Source organism: Leuciscus leuciscus (genome assembly GCF_965113295.1).
Source record: "Leuciscus leuciscus genome assembly, chromosome: 4".
NCBI classification, from domain to species: Eukaryota; Metazoa; Chordata; class Actinopteri; order Cypriniformes; family Leuciscidae; genus Leuciscus; species Leuciscus leuciscus.
Window position 1 is genome coordinate 54527179 of NC_138728.1, and position 26237 is coordinate 54553415.

Below are 26237 nucleotides of genomic sequence, written 5' to 3' on the forward strand. Positions count from 1 at the left end.
CTGGCCCCAGTCTTCACGCAGATCTTCAACAGATCATTGGAGCAGTGTGAAGTTCCCTGCTGCTTCAAACGCTCCACTATCATTCCGGTTCCCAAAAAACCTAAAATCACTGGACTTAATGACTACAGACCTGTCGCTCTCACGTCTGTGGTCATGAAGTCGTTTGAAAGACTGGTGTTGGCCTATCTGAAGGACATCACTGGACCCCTTCTGGATCCCTTTCAGTTTGCTTACAGAGCAAACAGGTCTGTGGATGATGCAGTCAACATGGGACTGCACTATATCCTGCAACATCTTGACAGACCTGGGACTTAGAATGGACTTCACTGGCAGAGAGAAGGCAGAACTCGCTTCGTGTTTATTTTTCTTTATTTGGCAAAAAGCACAACACTTTGTTTTTATTGTGAGTATACACAAAAATAATACACATTTAACAGAATCGATTGATGTATGAAACTCCTATGGAAAATCAAAGTCAACAGAGTATTTATGAGTTTCTTTTACACTAATAAAAAAAAAGCGAGCTGGTATCGCCGGCGATACCGTAGACCTCAGGGGGTTAACGCGCTAAATTTGACAGCACTAATATATATATATACACAAGTAATAATACTTTAAAATCAATCCTAAAGGGAGCCATTGTAAAGTCCTGAGGACTGGTGTGATGTGCTCATATGTTGTGGTTCTGCTCAGCGTTCTGTATGAGCTGCAACTGTATTATGGTCTTTTTGGGAAGGCCAGGGAGGAGTCCATTACAATAATACCCCTGCTGGTGATGAAAGCATGAACAAGTGTCTCTAAACCAAGGGTCAAGATCCACTTTCCTGCAGAGTTTAACTCCAACCCTGATCAGACTCACCTGACTGCAAATTTCTAGTAATCCAGATGACCTTGATTAGCTTGTTCAGGTGTATTTGATAAGGATTTGAGCTAAATTTGAGCTGTTTTTTTACCTGTAGCTGTAGTTAGCCCTTTTTTCAACCATATTATTGATCTGCCTGCATTGACACCATTGTCTCTGAACTGAACTGAGCTGAACGAAGACATCACTGTTTTCTCCAGAGCGACTGTATAATGAACTAAATAGATAACTAATGACTAATGATCTTTTACAATGGAAATGAATCATCATCGAACTTACTTAAGCTGCACAATGGCACTATGTTCTTCTAGAGCTGCTGTACAGCCCAAACTAACTTTGTTGCATTATTTTCCTGTTATCACTTTAAAGCTGCTTTGAAACAATCTGTATTGTAAAAAGCGACTTGAAATAATTTTGTCAGATAAATATCTTCACTAAGTTTATTTTTATATTTATATATTTCAAATATTGTAAAATATGAGGGAAGAACAAAACACCATTTTCCTCATATTTTGATGGTTTAAGCAAACTTGTAGGGTCATTAAAAATAAAAACTAACTTTTATTGTTTGATCAACTCCGTCATCATTTACTGTAACTCCAATACATCATATTTTCATTGAAAAGTGCGTGGCCTCCTCCTCTCTGCTGCCATCTTGTTACTCCTAACTAGGTTAGGAGACCTCTTCAGCTCTCTTAAGTAATTTAGGAGCTGAGACCTAGTCTTGACACTTAGGAACCTTTATGAATCACACTTATTTTTAAGTCTAGGAATAAAAGTAAAGTGACGTCATTCTTAGAATTTTGAGAGACTTAAGACTAAAATTTTACTCTGAGTGGCTTTATACATACGGCCCCAGATGTCCCATGTGTAATTTCACTGCTCAGTCTTGTGAGAGTTTGTCTTCAGTTTGTCTTCAGTTACAACAGAGAGTATAATGGGGATAAAGGAGAATTAATTTGTTACATTTATATAACACTTTTCTGGGTACAGTCTATGAAGTAATGTATCTAATTAGTGAAATATTTAACAAAATATAGTAACGCCTATCCCTAGAGCGCATCCCTTTTTCACAGACATCAGTGGAAAGTTTGTAGTTTGGTCGGATATATAAATGGCAAAGAAAGTAAAACGAAGCATGTATTACTAACATTAACTGACGAGATAGAGAGAGAGAGAGAGAGAGAGAGAGAGAGCACTTCTGTTGTATGCTCTTGGTTGCTGATCGTTCACTCAGCACACGTGTCATTTGGATAAAAACTAAATTGTATTTGTTGAACTGTTACGTGATTTATGTATAACGAGTGGTTCCCTACATTATTACAGGACATTTGTAGGTCAAGGAATTTAATGAACGCAAACATCCGAAGCACGCCCTGAAAGTGCCATCAGACAGTGTGTGAATTGAATTGAATTCTCTTTCATGTCTTGCGCTCGAATGGACAAATTCACATAAAATTCTGTAAAACATCTATCTTAGCAAGCATCCTGGTAAACATAGTTGGTTATATCTTAATATGCATAATCAAAGAAAACGCATATACAGTACAGCAGGCTATATTGTATGTGCATTCAGTCTGCAGCGGCCTAATAAAAGCCTAATGTTTCTGATTCTTAATCAAACTACAAACACAAAGTAATCACTCCCTGCTATTGACTAAATAACTTTTTAACTTTATAAAATATTAATTGATATTTAATTTATACAGCGATGAATATGCAGTATTATTTCACATTTGATTACTTTAATCGAATTATATACCTGAAAACTATTGTTAGACCTACCTGAAAAACCCCAAAACAACGGTTTATTGAATTTGTTGCCTTTCTTTGTTCTATTGTATATGTTCCGCCCTTCGGTGTTTAGTTCGTTTCCTAGTCGGACGCTGAAATCACCCACGAGTCTGCGTCATTACAGAGTTTGGTCAAATCTTTGAAAGTAATTTTTTGTCAGAATTGTTGTTTCTGTATGATGTATATGTTTACATTAAGTAATGTGTGTTGTTACGTTCGTGACTATCAGTTTCATCGCATATGCTAGATTGAAGCCTTTTGTGTTCTGACTCACTGATTTACCCTTGAACCCTTGGTGTTTTTATTAGCTGGTGTGATCCTAATGATCTGAGTGATCTGTTGGGTTTATATTCAGTGAGCACGTCTGCAATGTATTGAGGTCCTAGGCCATTGAATGATTTATATACCAGTAATAATACTTTAAAATCAATCCTAAATCTAACTGGGAGCCAGTGTAAAGACCTGAGGATTGGTGTGATGCATGTATGTTCATATTTTCTGGTTCTGCTCAGCGTTCTGTATGAGCTGCAACTGTCTTATGGTCTTTTTGGGAAGGCCAGTAAGAAGTCCATTACAATAATCCACCCTGCTGGTGATGAAAGCATGAACAAGTATCTCTAAACCAAGGGTTCTCAACTCAGGCCCTCAAGATCCACTTTCCTGTAGAGTTTAACTCCAACCCTGATCAGACTCACCTGACTGCAACTTTCTAGTAATCCAGATGACCTTGATTAGCTTGTTCAGGTGTATTTAATAAGGGTTTGATCTAAACTCTGCCAGAGAGTGGATCTCAAGGGCCTGAGTTGAGAACCCTTGTTATAAACCCTACATGAAAAACACATTAATATTGCTGTTTGTTTTGTTCTCCACACAGGTTACATAGCTGTAATCTCACTGCTCAGTGTTGTGAGAATTTGTCTTCAGTTCTTCAATCCTCAAACACCGCCCTGAGAGAGCTGGACCTGAGTAACAATGACCTGCAGGATTCAGGAGTGAAGCTTCTTTCTGATGGACTGAAGAGTCGGAATCCAAACTGTCAGCTACAGACACTGAGGTAAATGGTTTTCCATTAAACAATTAATATAAAAATATATTATCACAATAAATAATGATGACATTTTGTCAACAAATCTGCTCTCAATGGAATGCCAGAACAAGAGACAAAAACAACATTTGCAGGGATGTAATTGACCATTTTGCAAATAACGTTTGCAATCAAAAAATAATGCATTCAATACCAATATTCATCACCACACCAATTAACATCATCTCTGGGGCTTGACCTTGCTACCTGCATTCTGGTGCAAATATCTTCTTATCCAGGATGATTCCTCGCATCAAAATCCCCAGTAATGTACACTGCTCAGTGTTTGTATAATCCACATTCAGAGTGTTAAAAAAGTAACAAAGAAGCAGTGTAGAAGTTAATGAGATAATTATGGTGAGAGAAATTAAAAATGTCACTTCAGGGTTTTACCCCTATACCTAAACTCACTACTTAGGTGCCCTTTACCTTTACTGTTCCCTGCTAGTGGAGTGACCTGCCTAAAGCCAGGTTCATACTGCAAGATTTTGGCCACAATTTGGCTGTCAGGGACAGATTTTGTGAACCCTTGAAAAGATTCCTCTGCTCCTAGGTCAAAATTTGAAATGTTTGTTCACTAATATTACATGTTATAATACATTAAAATGGTCAATCATTGACTATTGCGATAAAATTTGACCTCATATGAAATTCTGGTAGTGTGACTTCTATGACAACCGTGAGAAAAGCCTAATCATAATTAATGCTATGCTAATTGTTTTTGTTAATTTTAAGAAAGAATCTACAGAAAATAACAGCTGAAAATACAAACTATGCAGGTCATTGTGTGAAAGAGGCTGATGTGAATGCCAAACTAATGACATGTGGAATGTTTCTGTATGTCTTTGTAGATTGTCTGGCTGTATGGTGACAGAGAAAGGATGTGGCTATGTGTCTTCAGCTCTGAGTTCAAACCCCTACCACCTGAGAGAGCTGGATCTGAGCTACAATCACCCAGGAGATTCAGGAGTCAAGCTGCTCACTGATAAACTGGTGGATCCCAACTGCACACTGGATAAACTCAAGTATGTAGAGCAGGAACAGTTTTGATTAACTCAAAAAACAGCATTACAATCTACACTTATTACAAACTAGTTACACTTTATTATAGATTATATTACTACATTACATAAGGTTCTTATTGAGAATTTATAGAGGTTTAGCTCTAGTTAAACTACGGGGCTGTTGAATGCTTCATTCTGATTGGTTGATAAACATTCTAAGGTGTGCAATTATTTTCAGTAAACGCACAGGAAAAGTAGTTCTACCAGAAAGACCGGCGTCAGTTTCTGCGAACGTTGTAATGTGTGTTAACCGGGCTTAAATACTCCATATATCCAGTGGTTATTGGCTAGATCTGAGGTCAATGAATGAAGTATTTAATGAATGACGTGATATCAAACTGCATAAGTCACGAAAAGGAGGCCACATTAAGCCGTGTTGAGGCGAAGGTAACTTGGGTGCATGAGATAGCCTCGATAGGCCTAATGGAGAAAGCAGCCGCACAGTAGGTTGTGAAGTAAATAAGTAAGGGAAACTACCACCAAAACCAGAGTTTGTATAGATAGTATACTTGCCTAAGGAGGTTTTATAGGCAAGGTTTATGATATGCGGTGAACTTACCTTACTCTTACTAGTGACCCTTAAGAGGAAGCGGCATCAGTAAATAGATCCAAAGCTACGGACGATTCGGGAATGCACTTATAGAAAAAAGATATGCCGTTCCAGATTTGAAGCAGGTTGATCCAGAAGCTGAGATCGGGCAGGCCCCCCTTATCTAAGACTTAGTATCGTTAAATTGTGACATATTTTGTGTGTCCCTTTAAATGCAATTGAGTTGCTGCTCCCCGCCTCCGTTCAGAAGAGGGCCAATCCTTTATACGAGGTTCGGATAAACTGGCAATAACGAAACGCAGGAATAATTTTACTCTTTTGAATGGTTTGTGGATGCATTTGTGGAGTTACATTGATTAATCTCACTTGCATGTACCGTCATATTTTACTTTGTAACAGTTTGTAACAGTTGTAACACGCCCTGAAAGCTAATGGGACAAAATGTAACTGTAAAACTGTTACAACTTTTACACAATTTGACACAGTTCCCTGAGGTCTTTATAGGACAGCTGTTTTTTCTCTCTTTCTTTCTTTGGGTCAAATAGTGTTCTGTGCTTGTCTGTACAGCAACGACAGAACAGTTTGCATGCTATGCTCGAACTTTTGTCATTGCGTTAAAACTGGTTACACAGTTATCACTTGCAAAATTCATGGACAGAAAAAAAAAAAATATGGAAGTAGTGTCCTTGACATCACCCATAGTTTTCTGAAGAGCATTTTTTAAAGCCCAAAGTCGGCGGAGCTGGTCGTCAATGAAAATGGGCAAAAAGGCAGGATTAGCTGAGGTGACGTGACTCTCACTGATATCAGACAAAAGCACCTGCATGAAGTTGGCCCCCCACCCAACGCAAAACTTCGCCAAAATATGCTCAATCATTTGTGCTCCATTTGAGCTGTAAACAGTTTCGTTTGTGCTGCTTCGGTTTTTTAGATATTAAAAGAATATTTTTAGGTCATTCTGAGGTCACTCAGCCCCGTCACATGATCCAAATTCACCCAAAATAGTCTTGTTTGTTTGTGCTTTGTTTGTGCTGGTTGTAAAGGTTTTTCACGATTAATACCGTTCCAAATTATCTTACATCCTAACCAGGATATATAGATAGTCCCGCGGTAACTACAGAGCCTATCCTGCAGTCGTGCCTTTTAAGGGTTAGGTGATCAGTCTCTACAAATTCGTATTCTACTACAAAGATAATAAATTATAAATATAATAGATCTCCCCTTTGTAGTGTAAGTCTACCTTTTTAAGTACCCTTGGACTGTGTTTGCTATACAACAATACCCTGTCGTAAGCTGCCTCTTTGGCTTTCTAATCAATCAAATCTCACAGTGCATACATTTTCTTAACTGAAATGAATGCTTACCCTCCAGCCGAGTTCCTCCAGACAGGGTCTTCCTGATCCGGATAGGAGGAGACACGTACTCAAAAACCCAAGTTCCAGTCAAATGATTGTAATAAATGTTTAACAATATTTATTAAAAGAATCAAAATGAAAAGAATACTTGTTACAGGTTATAATCAAAGTACTAGTCTAACAGAGTAATATTAGCTAGGCTTAAAGCTTCTTGCACCCGAAAACTGATGGCGTTCCGGATTGGAGATTGCAAGGAAGAGCAATGAGTCCTGTCCAGTCCTTATCTTATAGTCCGAATTCAGATGTCTTCATCATATTTACTGTAAGGCACACATGATTTCAACATCACATGTACATCTGCTGATCCCAGCTAGTGTCTAACATTCTATTCCTGTACAAGCCTGACTGTCCAGTCAGTGGCTTTTCCTCCGAAGATACAATAGTTCTTTTGTATGTGTGGACAAAGACCCTTGTCACTGCTCTCTCATGTCACTTGAGAGAGGCAGAGATGGACAGAAAATTCTTTATTCAAAACAATATATTTAGACAGTCATATGTTTTAGTAAACCAAAGAGCTCGTCATCGACATGCTTAGTTACAGGCTTCCTATTGTGACCCTTCCTACATTGACGTCGAGTTTGAGGTGTGGGTGAAGTGAATGAAATGCCGCTCTCAGGTGGAGCCTCGTGACTTTGCAGCACATGGTATGTGCCGGTAAAGGTTTCATTTGTGCTGTGTCGGGTTTTAAAATATCAGACATTTAATTATAGATGATTTAATAGAACTTCAACTACTTATCAGTAGGTTTGGGTATTGAGAACCGGTTCCATTTTAGAACCGGTAACAAATTTCCAAAAACCGGGTATTCGATAAGACGCACGCATTACGATTCCTCTTATCGATTCCTGACTATCCGTTATTTCAAATGTAGACGCGCGGCAAGCACGTTCACAACAGAAGCGACGTGGGCCGTGGGCACGACGAGGATGCGGTGCGTGGCGCTCGTTTTTGAAGGCGCGCCTATGCCTCGGCGAGGTGAAAACATCTCGACTTTTCAGAATGCCGCAAGCGGTGCGCAGGTCATGTGACAAAAAACAACCGACCTTTCTGTAATATCAAAAGCTCGGCCGAACAGCTGATCATATTTGAACAGGGCGGGTTTTTATTTCTCATCTCCATAAATATATCTAGTAGCCTAGTAAAGCTAATCCAAGGGCTATAAATAAATGAATCCTTTGCTGATACTTCCTCGTTGTCATCATGGAGAGCGAAGTTCGTGGTTGCATAGCAACGACAGATGCCACGGGAGCGCAAGCGCTTTTGGAAAGAAGGAGAAAGCGGCGCGGCCGTGCTTTTCCATGCATTTTTAGACGCGATATGTGAACGGTCCCTAATTCAGGAATCTATGTGGCTTAAAATAATTTTTGTTTTGTTTAAAATGGTTCACGATTACATACATCAGACAACTACTCAGAATAACATGTTTAGTCTAATAGTCTATTTAAAAAAAAAACTAGTTTGAATAATTAATTCAAACACTAATTTATTCAGTGTCTCATAAATACTTGTTTAATGATTGAATGATTCACCATTTTTGAACGAATCTCTCGAGTCTTCTTGAATAAATAATTCAATGAAAAATAACAGACGATTTTTACCAACTACTTTAATAATGTAATCAACACCTTTATATGAAGAGACTCCTTTCACTTTAGCCATTTTATTGGTTATTGCTTAAAATTGGCAAGAATTAAAGGTAGAAATATTTATTCTTCAAGTATTTGCCCTTTTTTCTCCCTCGAAAAAATATTGGAATCGGAAACAAGAATCGATAAGAACCGGATTCGATAAGCAGAATCGGAATCGGAATCGCTAAAAATGAAACGATACCCAACCCTACTTATCAGTGATTTGTAGTTTTGTCATGTTTATTAAAATCGTCATGGTGTTCAGACATTATGCCAGACTCTTTTTCTGTCACTCACTTTCTCTCTGGGCAAAATGAATTTCTGCGCGTGTGCCATCAAGTCGTAGTTTAATGTAACTTCAACAATTTTGGGCACGAGAACAGCAAAAATATCCTTGAGGTGGGCACATTTTTAAAGTTGAATTGAAGAAGACTTTCTGTCATCACATAATTTGTTCAATAAACAATTATCTTTACTTCATGCACTGGTCTCTCCTGATTGTAATTTTTATTTATTTAGAAAATGAGTCTCATCTACTACACTTCACTGCCACCACTAGGGGCAAGTGACACTTCTGTTCAAGAATGCTCTTGTATAAAATAGTGTAGAGTAGGTGAAGAAAAGGTTGATACATATTAAACTACAAAAGTCATTACTAATCCAAATTTCTGTCCATTGTAAGTATACATTGTTTTAAAACTCAGTTACAATATTAGTAGCTTAAAGAATAATTTTACAACATTCAAGAGAGCTAAGATTGTCAATGGTTATTGAACAGAAAACTCATTAATAACACTTATATTACTAATTTAGCTATGAAATGCTGATTACAGTTGCAACAAGCTGCCTTTTAGTATAAAAAATGAACATGGGTCACATGTGCAACTGTAGGCTAGTTAACATTTCATAGATAAATTAGTGATATTAGTATTAGCAATGACTTTTCTGTTCAATAGACAATGACAATCTAGGGGTCAACATTACCATATTGGTCCTAATATAAGATATATTATCCCGCTACATTATCCTTAAAAGGGGGGTGAAATGCTATTTCATTCATACTGAGTTTTTTACACTATTAAAGAGTTGGATTCCCATGCTAAACATGGACAAAAATTTTAAAAATTAAGTTGTACGTTTGATGGAGTATTTCTGTACCAAAAATACTCCTTCCGGTTTGTCACAAGTTTCGGAAAGTTTTTTTCGAGTATGGGCATGTGTGACGTCAGATGGGGTGAAATTTCCTTATACGGTCCTAAGGGCTCTTCTCCCGGAAGGGCACTCGCACACCCGTAGACTTGAAAGCAGAGCGAAAGCAGTACCTCATCTAAGCACTGTGCTCGCTGCAGTCACAGGACTTTGTTTGTTCCCTGCATTTCGACGATGATTGTTTTATAAACAAGGCCCAGTTCGACGCCGGATTTAGCAGTTCCAACGCTAAAGGTTCACGGTCGCGCGTTGGAACCGCAGGCGGTGAGTAAAACTCATAGACAAACTGCTTCAAATGTCTGTTTGTTGTTAGCTATCGGCACGTAAGCACCGCCCACACGGCACGCCTCCAGCCGCTCGTTTTTTTAGTAAACAGCTAGACAACAAAATCACTGCAAAGGCACTATACACTTTTGTTAAATTAAACAGACACAACATCTGGACTGCTTTAGGGTTTACTCATGAAAGTGATCATGAAACAAGTGTCAGTAGTGATGACACTGATTTTGAGCCAGGGTCCCTTTCCTTCAGTCCAAAAGATTGCTGGACTTTTGATTTTGAAGTTCCATTTCAGAAATGGATTGAATTTATGCCTGAAACGGTTACGTACAAAAACAAGTTCTCTAAAAAAAAAAAAAGGAATACACTATTTTGAAGCCTGGTATCTGGACGCATGTGATAAATCATCACATTTGGCAAGAAGTGAAATGCCCCTGCACATTTGCCTTTTAAAAGAGCCACAGTCTATCCACCAGCCACAGACAAATACATTGTAATCAGAGGCAACTGTAAGGAGTGTCGTGGCCACATTCACATAAAATGTGACAAAGCCTGAAATAAACAGCACAATGATGTTCAAGTGTTCACTTAAAAACATTGATGACTCCCTGCACACTGGCTGTTCCAAGCGTGCCATGTCTGGTAACTTGCGTGTGCAGATATCCAAAGAACTGTGTGAGGGTAGAATGAACCCCATGTATGGAGGGCATCAGAGGCAACAAAGCTGATGGATCCTGAGCCAAGTCATCTGCCTAATTTGGCCACCCTGCGCAAAGCAAAGCAAGAGAGAAATTATTTAGAATTAGGCGAGAAGGATCCTATTTTGTCACTGCAGATGTTAAAATACAGTGCACCTCACAGTGGTAGCATTAAAGACATTGGACTGGACAAGTTTTTCTATCACTATTGGAGTCAAACACAAATGTATATGTACAAGACATTATCAAAGACATCTACAAACCCCACTGAGAGTTTTGATGCAACTGGCTCAGTGGTGAGGAAACTACAGAGACCAAATGGCAAATCTGGCCATGTATTCCTATATCAGGGTGTTGTCAAGTGTCCCAGTGGTGCAAATGCTGTCAGAGAGTCATGATGTTAATGCCATAACACATTGGCTGACAGAATGGATACGCAGGTGCACCTACTCCAAAAGAGGTTGTGAGTGACTTTTCTCTGGCTTTGCTCGGAGCTTTGGTCAAGGCTTTTACTTGTCCTTCGGATGAGACGTTAAACCGAGGTCCTGACTCTCTGTGGTCATTAAAAATCCCATGACATTTCTCGTAAAGAGTAGGGGTGTAACCCCGGTGTCATGGCCACACACCATTGGCCCTTACCAATCATGGCCTCCTAATAATCCCCTTACATTGAATTGGCTCTATCACTCTCTCTCCTCTCTCCACCTATATCCAGTGTGTGGTGAGCGCACTGGCGCCGTTGTACTGTGGCTGCCGTCGCATCATCCAAGTGGATGCTGCACACTGGTGGTGGTTGAGGAGAGATCCCCTGACATGATTGTAAAGCGCTTTGGGTGTACAGTAGTACACATGAAAGCGCTATATAAATGCCCGATTCTATTCTATTCTATTCTATTCTACTTCTCATCCTGATCTTAAGACCTACATCAATGAGTGTTGTGGAGTCTTACTCGGTAAACAGTCAGCAAAAGTCCCACCTTGTATTGTGCGGGTTGATGTTGCACACTGCATCAAGATGTTCTGCCGGTGGGACTGCTTGGAAAAAAAACCTACATCGCATTAAAGATTTCTTTGTGAGGTCAATAGCTCAGCTTCTCATGTCACAATCCATGGACGATGCAAGAGAGCTACTAAGATGTATTACTATTGTGGCTCTCAGCGAAGCAGAGGGCAGTGACAGCTCTGGAGCCCCCCTCATTTCAGAAAGGTGCAAGAAATACATGAAAGCCCGAATTGCAGAAGAGTGTGTCATCATTCCAGATGTAGAGGGTGCGAACCTGGAAGAAGTGGATCCATGTGACCAAACACAGACAGACCTGCGGCAGTGGGTCACAGACATATGAGGAGAGCAGGTCACTTGCCGTAGCTAATGGTGATCATGACAATATGCACTTCCTTCCTGAGATTATTTCCAATATAATCTGGCTTGCAAATTACTTACCACTCTGTACAGGGGTAATGATCCCTCACTTCCGGAGCTCCAACATCACCGCAAGTTCAGCCAATGTCGAAGCCGAGTTCAAAAACATCAAACGCGGCCTTTTCAAGCATGAAAACTTGCCTATTCGAGTAGATCGATTCATTGCTCGACATCTGTCCTTCATTGAAGGCAACATGCATATTTTTTCTGCAAAACAAAAGAGGTTGTAAAAAGGTGAAGAGGATGAAGCTGTAGAAATGGATGCTTCCTGCTCTGGGAAGTCTGACACTGTCACAAACATCCATCCAACAGATGACAAAGCTGTTGAAAACTGGAAAGGCTTAGCGGTTCCACCCAAAGAGAGGAAGAGGAGTTCATACCTCTCTCCTTGTCCTGAATGGCTCCATGCAGATCCATCTGTGAGGGGGAAAAGACTCAAAGTGGACCTGTTGAAAAATGGAAACCATCAACAGCATCAAAGAATCTCTGTGCTCAACACATGTGCATTTGATGCTTTTTGTCAATGCTTATGTTGTGCTTTCTGCGGTAGTGTCACTTTTGAAAATAGTTTGCAATGAGGATTCCAGCAACCTCCTCCAGCTAGTGAAATCCATCACCACAAAGGGTCTGAATGCACAGGCCTACATACAGAGGGCAGAGCTGCTGAGTGAAATATTCAAAGCTGTCTGACTGAAGTCTGGTGCTCTCCAAATCGATGCACAATGCCACATCTCCACTATCATTGAAAAGTCTATGACAAAACGCACTTGTGTTTCATTGTGTTCTCCTCACAGTATTGTGGTCTCAGCAAACAAGTCACAAGGGAAATTGCATTTGTTTGTACTTCTGTTGCTGTACTGCAGGCTTCTGGCATGGCTCATCTTCAGACCGCGGTGAAAGAAGGCCTTAACCTTCCGGAGTCCCCCTGCCTCAGGCCGATCCAAAGTCTGTCACAGTGTCCCTCTGCAATCAAGCCAGATACCTCAGGAAAAGTGCTCTGTGCAGGGAAAGTTTCTCACAGTTACAGTCTGGGAGAACTTATGTGGATTGACACTGACCTGGGAAGCAACTCCATAGAATTTCCTTTGAGTGACTTTCCCTCCAATTTTTTCTCCAGGGAAAGAGATTTACTTTACGGGCAGTCATTGCATTTAGAGGAGGCTTAACCCAGGATGCTCTTGGACATTATGTGGCCTACTGCAGGAGGTCTCCATGTGTCTGGGAGATGTATGACGACCTGAGAAGTGGAGTGACAGGAGCGTCAGTTAAAAACAAAATATGCCCACATGGTGAATTATAAAGACTGATTGCACTATTTTAATTTAATTTCACAAGTTAAATTATTTTTGTTGACCTTTTGTATGCCACACACCCATGTTTTCCTACTCCTGTTAGGAGAAGTAGTGTGCTATTTTATGGAAGTTTGCACTCAAGTCTATTATTTTGTGTAGTATTTTTGGTTTGAAGACAGATAGTAACTAGTCAGTATTAAGTGTTTCTAAGTTTCAGTTTTTAAAGGTAAATGTTTTTGTTAATGGATGTTCGATAGTACATTAAATTTCAAATGTTAAATCATTTTGACTTAATTAATTGAGTCATGAGTTTACACAAACATAATAATAATAATAATAGTTATTAAATAAATTATACACACACACACACACACACACACACACACACACACACACACACACACACACACAGTACCAGTCAAAAGTTTGAAAATGTTTATTTTTTAATGTTTCTCAAAGAAGTCCCTTCTGCTCACCAAGGCTGTATTTATTTAATCAAAAATACAATAAAATTGTGAAATTTTCCATATATTTTCAATATATATTTCAATATAATACTTTTATATGTGATTATATAGTAAAGTGTAATTTATTCCTGTGATCAAAGCTGAATTTTCAGGATCATTACTTTTGTCTTCAGTGTCACATGATCCATCAGAAATCACTCTTATATGGTGATGTTATGAATTTGATGCTCAAGAAACATTATCAATGTTGAAAACAGTTGTGCTGCTTAATATTGTTCTTTTTTTCTGGAAACAAAGGTTTTGGTTAAGAAACGTGTATAAAAAAATAATACTTTTATTTAGCAAGGACGCATTAAATTAATTAAAAGTGAAAAAATATCATGGTTTCCACAAAAATATTAAGCATCCAAAACCCACGCAATGGGTATTCAACATTGATATGAGCACCAATAATAATTGAGCACACAATCAACATTTTACTATGATTTCTGAAGAATCATGTGACATTGAAAACTGGAGTAATGATACAGAAAATTCAGCTTTGACAGCACAGGAATGAATTACATAGTAATTATATTAAAACAGAAAATAGATTTTTTAAATTGTAATAATATTTCATAATGTTCAGTGTATGTTTGATCAAAAAAAAATTCAGCCTTCATGAGCTAAGAGACTTTATAATAATCAAATTTTTTGGCCCATACTGTATAGGCCTGTACACACACACATTTATATACTTTATTTGATCCCACATTACAAGTCAAATTTCATTAGGAATCAATTTTTTTTTAAATAATCCAACAGATTAAAACAGATCAGCACATTGTTATGGATTAAACCTGTTCTAAGGGTACAGGAAACATCGCCTCTTCCAAACAATCATGCTTCCTATAGTTGCTGAGATTGAACAGTACTTTGCCAACTGTTTGGCCCTTGTTTTAGAAATCCCCCCAATGCAAAGTCCACGGATCGCCAGCCTGTGTACATGACCTAGACTACCAAACACCAGCACAATAAGCTGGCATTTGTACCCAAAGTTCTCAATGATCGATACCAATGACTGATATTTTAGAATCTTAGAGCAGTAAGAATCCTCCATGAACAAGTCAAATGCACATGAAACTTCAAATAGTGTAACTTTTTTCCCATTCTGAGAGATTTTAACAATATCGGGTGTATTAGCAATTCCTAAAAAAGTATTTGCAGGTGAGTTAAACCAATCAGACTGTACAGTGGTGTGTTTAAAGATCTGCTCATCACCCACGCAGGGAACCTGAGCAGCAATGAGGTCCACAAGTCTGTCGTGTCGGGCAATATATAGTCCTTTAAGTGATGAACAACTGTTCATGATGTGGGCTACTGACTCCAGGTGTTGAGGGGGGGCATGCAGCATGCAGAGGGGCGAATGGGTGGAGGGAAACCACACTGATAAGTTGTATTTTGTAGGAAGAACCTGCAGACGTGCTTTTACGCAGAAGGTGAGGATCTCATCACTGATGGTGGCATTGCTGTAGATGGTGTGTGACACAGAGTGGTCCGCGCAGGGCAGTTTTTCTAACTTTCCCTGGAGTTTCAGACTGGACCAGTACTCCATATTTTGAGCTCTTTGAATAGACAATAGAGTCTGCCTTGATGTTCTAGGCTGGAGCAGGAGAGCAGTGTTGTTATGGTGCAGTCTAGCTTCCACGATGACAGATGAGTCCTCCACGACTGCATCAGAGACATCCACAGGTCGGCATTGAGAGGTCCACTTCAGGTTAGTGCCTGTTCTCCAGCATAAATCATTTAAGTCTGGCCAGTCTGATGACACACCAAATCCCTGTGCCCGTCCGTCCAGCTTTCCATTTGTCTTTCTTTTAAAGCCCAGGAAGCTGTCTTCCCTGCCGCATGCGTGCAGCACCTTCCGTTTTTTAAAATCCAGCAATAAAGATGCCCTGGCCATCTGCCTCACGCTGGCATCATCACAGTTCAGCATGTGGGTGAGATGGGACTGTCTTGTGGCGGTGTACTCCCACATGCAGTGTGGAACTCCAAGCCCCCCGTCTTGTCTTTTCTGGAAAATAAAACATCTTGTGGAATGTGTGTTGAGACAAAGCCATTTCCTAATCACGCTTACGGTTTTGTTGTCCATTTCACGCAATACTTTTTGCGGAATATGAACATTTGCGAAAAGATGTTGAATTTTAGAAAACGCTATGTCTCGTATTGCTTGCACTTTTAGAGTAACAGGAAGAGGTGAAGCGTCAATGAGATCCAGTCTGGACATAAACTGATGTCAGCGATGAAAAATCTGCCTGCCTCTATGGGAATTTAACATAGGGGTGTCCAAACTTATGCACCCTGTATTTTAAGGAAGAACATTTATATATTTATGATACATTATTCATTCACAAAGAAAATTGGTGTCCTTAAAGGTTGGATTTTTCCTAAGTTTTTAAATTAAGGCATTAAGTTCAATTTCCAAAAGATGATTTTTTATTCCTCTTTTTAGTCAACTTTAGCATGGGTGTCTAAACTTATGCATAGCACTGTATACCAACGGTTGCCACCGCTCCTCCTCTCGTAGAAAACTGCACATTTACTGTGCTTTACTTGTAAGCCAGACCATGTCAGGAATCTATCAGTGCATGACAACATGTTTTTAATCACGCCTTCATCTCGGGATGCAATGACCACATCATCAGCATAACCCTGGACTGGGTTCGGTGACAGGACATGGGGCAGGGCATGTGCGCAGAGCCATTTTAGCCACTGATTTATTGCAATGATAAAGTTCACAGCACTCCATGGACAACCAGTTTTGATTCCGACCTCCAGTGGTATTGGTCTGGTGAGGTCTTTTCCACAGATCACTTGTAGGTAGGAATCATGATATACATCTTTTATTATGTCCACAAAGATCTTAGGGAGCTGTATGTCTTCCAATGCATCTATCATGACTCTATGAGGCAATGTGCCAAAAGCATCTCTGAAGTCAAGGAAGGCAATATACAACTTAGCAGATTCATGCTTAAAATCGTCAATGGCAGTTTTTAAGCAAAAAACATGTTCATTCATGCCTTGTTGCTCAATGTAAGCTTTTTGTTTGTTAGACAGAATTCCAGCATTAACCAGCCAAGGTAATATTCTTGAAAGCAGACACTTCATAAAGACTTTGTATACAGATGGCAATAGAGAGATGTCCCTCCATGTTGAGGGATCTTCTGGTACATTGTCTTTCTTCGGTATTCTATGAATGAGTGCTCCCTTCCATGAACTAGGGACTTTGCCATTAATCAAACAGGTGTTAAATATGCTTTTCAATATGTAGCAAGATGTTTGCTTTGTGGCTTTAAGATTCTCGTAGGTAACACCATCTGAACCACTGGCTTTGTTATTGGGCAGATCCAAAATTACTTTCTCAATCTCTTCTATTGTAAACGCCGATGTCGGTGGCGGCGACTGAGTCATTATGTTGTCTAAATCATCATTCCACGGCGGTAATTTAAGCGCGATAGTAGTTGGATCAGACTGACATTTCTTCCGATAATAACTGTACACTCGCTCAGTGTTACCAGTATCTAACGGTGGTGTGGGAAACATGCAGTCATTTAGGATAATATCAATCGCCCTTGCTCTACGGTGCTGCCATAGATACACTGCATGAAAAGAGGTGTATCCGGACCAGTATACTCCTGTATACACTGCTGAAATTCGGAAGAATCCGGGAGTATACTGGCCGGATAGCTCAAATTCCATGGGTCTGTATATATCCGTATACATCCGAAATGATACCAAATCGGATGTATGTTGTGGACGTATACTCCCATGCTACAGCCATTTGTTGCCATGGCAAGTAATCCCTCAAAGGTTTTTTCAAGAGAACATTTTCACACCTTTGTGCACCTTTTGGCCTTCCCCCCCATTGGTCCTTTTCTTTTAAAACCACTCCTATTACCCAGACCACTATTGGAGGACAGGACACATTGAAAACCCAGGAAAGTGATTTGATTGGTTACTTTTAGAACATAACCCACCCTAGGCCTTATTGCACAGTGATTTGATTGGTTATAGGCCAGCTATGCAGATATTGCTCAGTATACACTAAACCCCCCTTCCCCCAATTTTAATACATTCAAATATAATTTTAAAAACACACACAAAGAACAATGAGAAAGTCTGACATTTTTATTAAGGTAAATAAAACATTCCAAAGAGCATTATAAACAAGCATTAAAAAGGAATGGGGGAACAAAAATATTTGAGGGGATGAAAATGTAAAGGAACAAAAACAAATATAACATGAACATTCCAAAGAACATTATAAACATACATTAAAATAAATGGGGAAAAAGAAATGTGAACAAAGGTGTAAAGGAAAAAAAATACAAAACGTGGAGATAAGCAACATGCACATCAAAAAAGGAACAAATATACAAAGTATACAATATAAAACGAGATCAATAAATAAATATAGAAATTAAAGTGTATATATGTAAATATTCATTTTTTCAAACTGCCATGATGCACTGGTGGTGTGACGTAGCATGGGTCAGCCTCTAGTCTGGTTTGTAGTACCTGGCAGAGAGCAGATAACTCTGTGGTTCTGTTTGGTGGAGACCTCAGCATCCACACTGGCCTTCCATCAGCAATAGCATCTTCATCAGACATCAGTTCTATTGTTGCAGTCTTCCACAGTTCCCTTTATGTGTTGGGTTTGTACAACACTGGACCTGATCTCCAGCAACTGCAAAACATGACAGTAATTTAACCACTAAAACAAAGAGGAGGATAGTTACATTCTGAAAAACAAAAACTAAAAAAAAACTGCTTAACCAGTTTCTTAACTTACCCATCTCTTTCGTTGACGGTTCTTTGCAGTGTTCTTCATAGTGTTTCTTTTCTGGGCCTTTTCAGGCTGAGCCAAAGAATACTTCCTCCGCAAAGTCTCAAAATACGTCTTGCAACCTGTTGAATAAATCATAAATAAATGTAATGCCAATAAAACTAAGTAAAACAGAGGACATTAAAATGATTACAACATCTTTAAGATTACCTTTTGCACATTCAGGGTCAACGTCTGTAAAAGTTGTCCTTAATTCTTCGAAGAGGTAAGTGGTCACAGCCAGGTTATGTGATGAATTTATTCTGGGGGAAAAAGTTGCAGGCATCATTAATGAAATTCAGTTTTAGTATTTCAAATCCATATAGTGGTAGATTAAACTAACATTTACAGTATACAATACGCAGTCTTACCCGGTTTGTGGATCGTATTTGTGTGGGTTGTTCTCTGAATTATGGAGGCACCTTACAGATTCCTGTAAAGTTTTAAATTAAAAAGCGTTTAAATGGATTCACAATCTGCAAGAACCACAAAACTGAATTTTCAGTTTGAATAAGTTGGCCATCACAGTAAACATAAGAGACAAAACATATCAGTTCATAAATCTTTAAGATGTCACTCAGCGCCTCTGATATCTTACCGGTTCGTGCCGCCTTCTGCCTATACAAGGCCACCAGTGCAGGTGTGTGCTGGTCAAGCACAGCATAGAACTGGTTCCGTATGTTGACGTTTGTGATGCGTTGGAACTCAGCACAAAGCTACAAAAACATACAAAAATAATTATATAAAAAGACTAATACTCGATTTGCAACAGAAAACACATTTGTGAGGCAACATGTTCCGTTAAAATACATTGTTGAGCAACATGGTCACATGCAAAGTGATAGTTCTTACACACAGTGAATAGTGGCATTTGCTGTTCCACTTGAATGTGATACATATTAAAAATTTGGCAGTGAAATATGTGTGAAGAGTGGCAGAAAAGAGAAGTGAGTCTGTTTTACCTGTGATTCAATCCGAAGAGCCTGTGATTTCCCCAAGAAGTCCTTCACCTGCACAGATAAAACAATCAATATGAAACCAGTCAAATTATGCAATCAACCTCTTTAATGACAAATTAATGATACAAAATTTCAAGTGAATGTAACTTACCGATAAAGTTGCTCTCTGGTGACAATGTAGGTCTGCACATGCACACAAAAACAGACAGCAAGGTATTTAATTTTTAAGAGACGTTTGATTGATGCTAATGAATTAGCTGCTAGGCTCCAAATAAAAGAAATGGTGAAAAATAGTTACAGCCTAAATTAACATTTGAGTCACCTTGATTTTGGGGGATGCTCACTGCACTCCTTCCACTTAAACCTATAATAAAAAGACGTTTGTAAAGGGTTTAATAAAAACTTGCATAGTTCATTCGGTAACTATTATGTCCATAACCTTAACTTTGTTTGAGTAAAAGTTAACGTAACTGCTAACGTTAGCCACTAGCTCATTTGTGTGCATGTAGATCACATTGAACTTGCCAGAGCAGGGCGCTTAACACAAACAGCAGCAACACACTCAAAAACAGAAGGACTATCTCTTGCTGAAAAGAGTTATTGACTAACGTTAACATGATTGCCCTGCCACGACATTAACAGTACACAGGATATTATCTGTAACTAGCAGGCGGACTGACGGCAATCGCGCCCGCGGCACCGCGCTTGCAACTTAAAAATAGCCTCGTCTAACAGTCAAATATCACGTGTAATATGATATTCTTACAATATTACAACAAGCAAAGTAGTTTTGAAGTGTTTTGGTTTACTTACAAGTTGTTTCATTCTTGATACACGTCGCTCAAGAGGGTAGCCATCTTGGATAGATTTTTCAGGTAACGTCAGCTGCACGTCATGACGTCATATCACGTGATCGACAGTACACTTTAAAATAGTGAGTAAACCAGCGGTGTTCACTCAGAAATGCTGAGGCACACAAACATAAAAATACATATTTGTTCATAGACATTAATAGTTTAAAGGTGGATTAAATCAGCAAGAGATTTTAACTGTAGTGACCTCGGTCTTCAATTCAGTGGAGTAGAAAAGCTCAGGTTCCTTCTACATTTTTAATAAATATCAAGTCACCTTTATTTATACAGCGCTTTTTACAATACAGATTGTTTCAAAGTAGCTTTACAGAGATAACAGGAAAGTAATGCAAGACAGTTTGTTTCCAGAAGAAAATAGCTTCACAGCCCAGGGGCTCGTTCTTCGTACGTTGCTTATTACATCCGAGATCAAATGACACATCCAAGATGATTTCATCGTGCTAATCATAATCCGGCTAATTGAGTTCTTCGAACACACTTGCCGGATAGGATTAGTATCGCTGGATTGAGTTATCTGAGATAACTGCGCGTTCACGCTCTGGCTTAAAAGGGGATATGTATCGATAGTGGAAACATTGATCAGCAACGCTGCCATTGGCTGCTCAGCGTGGCCAAAGAGCGCGCACAGTTTTTCTCATATTATATCTATGTTTTTTTCTCCTCAGCAGAGCAAGAACTAATAGTCGAAGTTTATTCGGAATTTTAATGTTTTAATCAAAACGCCAGGGAACACCTCAAAGTCTGCAAAAGCCAGGAGAGAGGGCTGGCAAAAAGTAGCAGACAATTTAAATCTGTTAGAAGTGGCCATGTTAGATGTTTTTATCACTTATTAGCCTATATTTTTGTATTTTAATAATTGCATAATTACTTTGTTCATTGTAATGTCAGAGTCGCCACACTAGAATATGGGAACAAATAAAAGTGAAGTACAAAAATATTCTAATGGTAATTTTTAGTTATATTATAGTCTCTTTTATGAAAGGCACTGTTAAATAAATGGTTGTCTGATTATAAAAGCAATCAAGAAAAAGGCTGAGAAAAAAAAAGATCTTAGTAGCCTACACTGTATTTTTGCTGCATTAAATTAAGGCCATATAGTCATTTCAGCTGTTAAATCTTGAGTAATGATGAATTGCTTTGACTTGTGGAAGTAAAAACTGATAAACTTATGTTAATGTAAAAATATGTATTGAAGAAGAGTTCAAAAAGAGTTATTGATCACATTTTTCCCAAGTGTAGTTCATTGTAATGACATTGTGTTTTCCTCTTTTGTGCACTTTTACATAATACACCAACACTTGTTAACTTAAGTGGACATTTTCTAACTTTCCAAAGGAAAGAAAGTATAAGACTTTGTAATGTCCATTTGTTTCCATTGCACTGGACAGTGAATAAACCCTCTCAGATAACTGTCATATGGAGGAACTAGCCTACCTGCAAGTGCATAAATAACTTTACTTAATTTACACTTGTATGCTTTATGGCTGCAATATAAGTGTCAGGATTCCACATCTACAGAAAGGCCTACAGAAGAGTCTGCACAGACAGAGGAGACATAGGCCTACAGGTGGCCAGTGGATAGCCAACTTTTCCTTTTTATTTGTTGCATGAGGCATGTGTCTAATATCTCTTGTTGCAGGCACTTGACCACTGGCTTTTCTTTACAAAGAACAATTGAAATAAAACTCAAGGAACTAAGCATATTTGTCTTTTATTAAACATTTAATGAAAAGTGTATTTTTTTTTTTTTTTGGCAGTGTTGTGTAATATGGCACATGCAAATGCAACAATGTCACAGGCCCTGTCAGGTGTGCAACCCTCAGACTTTTCAGACACTGACATCTTCCCTTTAGTTAGCCAAAGTTCATTTCATTGTGTGCCCTTGTCCTGGCTAGAGCTGCATTGTAACTGGTTTGGGTCAGGGAATGGGGTCATAAACACCTGTCTGCAGGAACATGTCATAATCACCTATGAACAAATGCAGTTCTGTTAGGATCAGCATAAGTGTATGTAATACAGTGAGCTTGATATTTAATTGTGGAACTTTTCTTACCACTTTCAAATAATGTGCATAAATGTGAATCTCTGAAAATTCTTAAGTCATGCACAGATCCTGGCCATTTTGCTTTCACATTTGTGATATGGAAGATTTTAGTCAACTGCCTTTTTTTTATTTGATATAATATTATTAGGAATAATATCTGGAATATTAAGAATCACAATAGTAACTGGGCTGCACATTTACATTGTGAACCCCCTTTCTGTTCACATAATCCCCTTCATTGAGGCCTTGATGGCAGTCTAGCCTATAAGCCTGAGTGACATACTGTAATCAGCATGGTCATGATCGCATGATCTTCATAAAAAAATATTTAAATAGTCTAATAAATAGTAGGCTATAGTCTAATAAATAAAAAAAATAAAAAGCTGCTTAAAAAAAACTGATTTACATTGGGTCTTCAGTGGCTTGGAAATGCCAAAAAAAAAAAAAAAAAAAAAACTAAAACTGTTTTTTAAACCTAAAAGCGCCAGGTAAACTCCGAATGACACGACAGACAGCACTTTCCATCAAGTTCTCCGCATCTCCAATACTGTAAAGGAAAGAGCCACTCGCAATTAATCTTAGGGTACAGTTTGTGCTGTAGTGACTCCGACAAGTCGAAAATAAATGTGCGTTTCCAACAAATTAATAATGTAAACGACAATCTCACGAGTCACGAGGAAAAAAAATATCAGAAAGTGCACTATCGCACTGCGCTGGACTTCCCGTATCATCTCCGTTTATGAGCCGCAGTCTAATCCTGTTTACATGAAATAAGCTGCTCCCGAGCAGGTTTAAGTTTGCGCACCTGTTGCTATGACAGCAAGTCCAGGATGAGCGTCGAAGAACCAAACGATCCAAGATCATGCCAAATCCCCAACAATCAAATCCAGCTAACTGAGTTAGCGACGTACGAAGAACGAGCCCCAGCTTAAGTCAGTTCAGTGGTGATTCATTTTGTTGTATAAATAAATAAATAAATTTAAATGTGGATATATATAGCCACTTTGGAGAAAACCGTGATGTCATCGTCCAGCTCAGCTCAGATCTCATATAATAGTGTCAACGCAGGCAGATCAATAATATTGTTGAATATTAAATTAAATTTCCCCAACTAAGCAAGCTAAAAGCCAATTGTAAAAAAGGTGACAATTGTTGTTGTCTGCAATTTGTAAAACTTCACAATAAAATTTGAGATATTCTGAAATGTTTGGTTCATTTTTCTTTATTTGTTCCATTAAATTTATTGCTGGGAAAAAAATTAATCGCGATTAATCGCATCCAAAATAAAAGTTTGTGTTTGCGTAATATATGTGCGTGTACTGTATATAATTATATTGTATACATAAATACACACATATGCATGTATATATTTAAGATTTTTTATTTTTTTTTATTTTTTTTTATTAAATTATTTATATTTATATATAATATAAATTATGTATAAATGTATATACAGTATATACATGCAAATATTTCTTAAATAAATACATGTGTGTATTTATACATACAGAATAATTATACACAGTACACACACACATATATTATGCAAACACAAACTTTTATTTTGGATGCGATTATTTTTTCCCAGCATTAATTAAATTCCTTTGTTTATTTCATTAAATATTCAGATGTTTTTGTGAACGTATATGTTCAGACTGGGTGTTTATTTTGTCCTGTTTTTATAAAAAATATTTGATTAAGAGACTTTTTTTTCATGCAGTGGTTTTAAGGCCCTGACACAGGCGACGTGAGCCAACCCTAGAGTCGGCTTTAGTCATTGCTAGTTCTTTGACGTCGGTTTTGTGTTTCAGGTCCTTAAAGACCCACTCCGATGAAAATCATGTTTTTCTAGGTGTTAACATGTTCTTGTGGCTTTTTTCTTATGCTAGAGGACATATCTTGAGAAAAATAAGCTCAAAGTTGTATTTCTGAGTATTTCTGCATTCAAATGGCTGTGAATCAGTAGCAGACGCTAAAATGCCGGCTAAAATAGACTGGAGTTGTGACGTAGTAACTCCACTGGGCGGGGCCCGCCCGGTCGGTCAGGTTATGAGGAGTAGAGAAGACGATGGCGGATCAATACCTATGTGCGGTAGCGGGTTGCAATGCTAAGAGGAGAGATATTGGTATTAGCTTTCATGCTTTACCAAAACATGTTGCTGTGAGAGATGAATGGATTACGTTCCAGGGTTCCAGACTGCGACCATTTTTTGAGAATGTGCGAGTTAAAATTTTATGTGGTCGCATTTGTGCGAGTGCATGGTCATGTACTACTCAGTTAAATTCACGCATGAATTTTCCTGCATTGAACTTGTTTTAGCGCCCGCCAAAGTGATTTTTTGTCCCGCCAAAGTCTTATTTGATCGGTGAGTAATGTAGATGAACTGCTGCGCTTGTGACAGGACATGTTTATAACTGAAAGAACGAGCAGAGAGAGAGACCCGGACGACGCGCGCGCGCACTCTCTGTCTTCGGAGCCAGGCGAAAATGTAAACAAGACCTCACCGTCTCCAAACTAAGCGCTGTCTTGCTCTCTCTCCCTCGCACATATTAATCAAAATAAATCGACACGGCGGTAAAAGGTCGGAAGACCAAAGTTTCGTGTGGAGCATTCGGAGATTTTTTTTTCTTTTTCTGAATTGCCGCTGGGTGTGAATTGTGCTTAAAAAGTTTCCTTATCTTCTCTGAAAAGCGTTCCGGACATTCAGCTGACATAAAACAACACTTTAATTAAACGAAAAAAACTATCCAGTGATGAAATGTTTTCTGTGTTGACAGAAAGAAAGAAAGACAGAAAGAGGCTGTTGCTGCCTATGTATCTCGCTTCAGCCAACGGCTCCGCCCACAACGCAGAGGCGAATTGCTAATGAGCTACTGCCGCTCTGCTGAAGAGAAGTCCCAGAAAACGGCACAGGTTTTGTGATTTTGGCTAAAAACGGCATAATCATCATTTAAAGACCACTGAGAATGTTTAAAAATAAATCAAAATATGATCGGAGTGGGACTTTAAGAATTTATTTATTTATTTTAGCCTATAGTAATCCAGAGATAATTCTCAACCCTGAAGTCCTCCCTGGCCACCCCTTCCTCTGAGAACAGCCAGCACCTTTAGTGCCAGTCATTAACATATGAAAGGTCTTCACACCTAACAGTTGTCAGTCCTCTCACACCCAGCAGTGTTTCAGCTGTATATGTCCGTGAAATTTCACGGATTCCTGTATATGTCCGCATATGTGAGGTTTCCGGGTTTATCTGGAAATATACTGTTCCATGTTACTCTGATCCGCTTTTTCCCGCATACATCCGGCAAACATCAAATTACACAGGAGTTTACCATGCCCGTATTTTGCCGGATTTGAGTCTTTTCATGCAGTGATAGGTTAGTTTGTTTTTTCCTACCTTTTGAGGGTTTCTCTGGTGCTGTTGTTGACCGGCAGACGCAATAGCTGGTTGTATCACCTCGCGCACGTACCGCAGTTGTTTTTCAATCCAATCGGCCGGGTTTGCAACAGGGTTTGATTTGGATCGCGCATAATCATCAAGTGGAAAAGTCCTTAAAATCCGCACTACATACTTAAGTAACGGTAGTCCAAGTTGTCCTCCATCTGTGCGTTTTGTGGAAAATATTCCGGTTTTGAAGAAGGCCCCATTGAGAACTGTACACAACTTTGACCACTTCCTGAAATCTCCGGTGAGTACAAAGTTTTGTTTTTCTTGTAAACACTTTGTATCCAGG

At 38.8% G+C, this 26237-nt stretch overlaps 1 protein-coding gene and 1 pseudogene across 4 annotated transcripts in view; one reads left to right on the plus strand and one right to left on the minus strand.

Annotated features, from left to right (window-relative positions):
• LOC309497118 (NACHT, LRR and PYD domains-containing protein 3-like) overlaps nt 1–26237 on the plus strand; it is a 125776-nt pseudogene that overhangs the window by 56364 nt on the left and 43175 nt on the right. The window contains exons 5-6 of the transcript XR_014211789.1: nt 3531–3710; nt 4592–4765. The product of XR_014211789.1 is annotated as an NACHT, LRR and PYD domains-containing protein 3-like (transcript). The remainder of the gene's footprint in view (nt 1–3530; nt 3711–4591; nt 4766–26237) is intronic.
• Nucleotides 17916–20822, minus strand: LOC309497131 (uncharacterized protein). Of its 3 annotated transcripts, none has more exons than XM_082167357.1 (9): nt 20399–20822; nt 19908–19949; nt 19737–19768; nt 19589–19636; nt 19225–19342; nt 18998–19059; nt 18798–18889; nt 18594–18709; nt 17916–18488 (listed from the first exon to the last, which is right to left on the minus strand). In XM_082167357.1, the coding sequence occupies exons 5-9, from the start codon at nt 19288–19290 to the stop codon at nt 18405–18407; spliced, it is 420 nt and encodes a 139-aa protein (XP_082023483.1). In that variant the 5' UTR covers nt 19291–19342; nt 19589–19636; nt 19737–19768; nt 19908–19949; nt 20399–20822; the 3' UTR covers nt 17916–18404. The 3 variants fall into 3 exon arrangements, with proteins under 3 accessions (XP_082023483.1, XP_082023482.1, XP_082023484.1); XM_082167356.1 differs by having other exon boundaries at nt 19884–19949; XM_082167358.1 differs by having other exon boundaries at nt 19908–20822.

What these genes read in the sequence shown, in the direction of transcription:
- LOC309497131 (XM_082167357.1), bottom strand. Translation starts at nt 19,290, where the DNA reads ATGCTGTGCTTGACCAGCACACACCTGCACTGGTGGCCTTGTATAGGC. An exon ending in TGACCCTGAATGTGCAAAAG is followed by an intron (nt 18,710 to 18,797) that starts GTAATCTTAAAG and finishes TTTATTCAACAG; the next exon opens with GTTGCAAGACGTATTTTGAG. An exon ending in ACCGTCAACGAAAGAGATGG is followed by an intron (nt 18,489 to 18,593) that starts GTAAGTTAAGAA and finishes CATGTTTTGCAG; the next exon opens with TTGCTGGAGATCAGGTCCAG.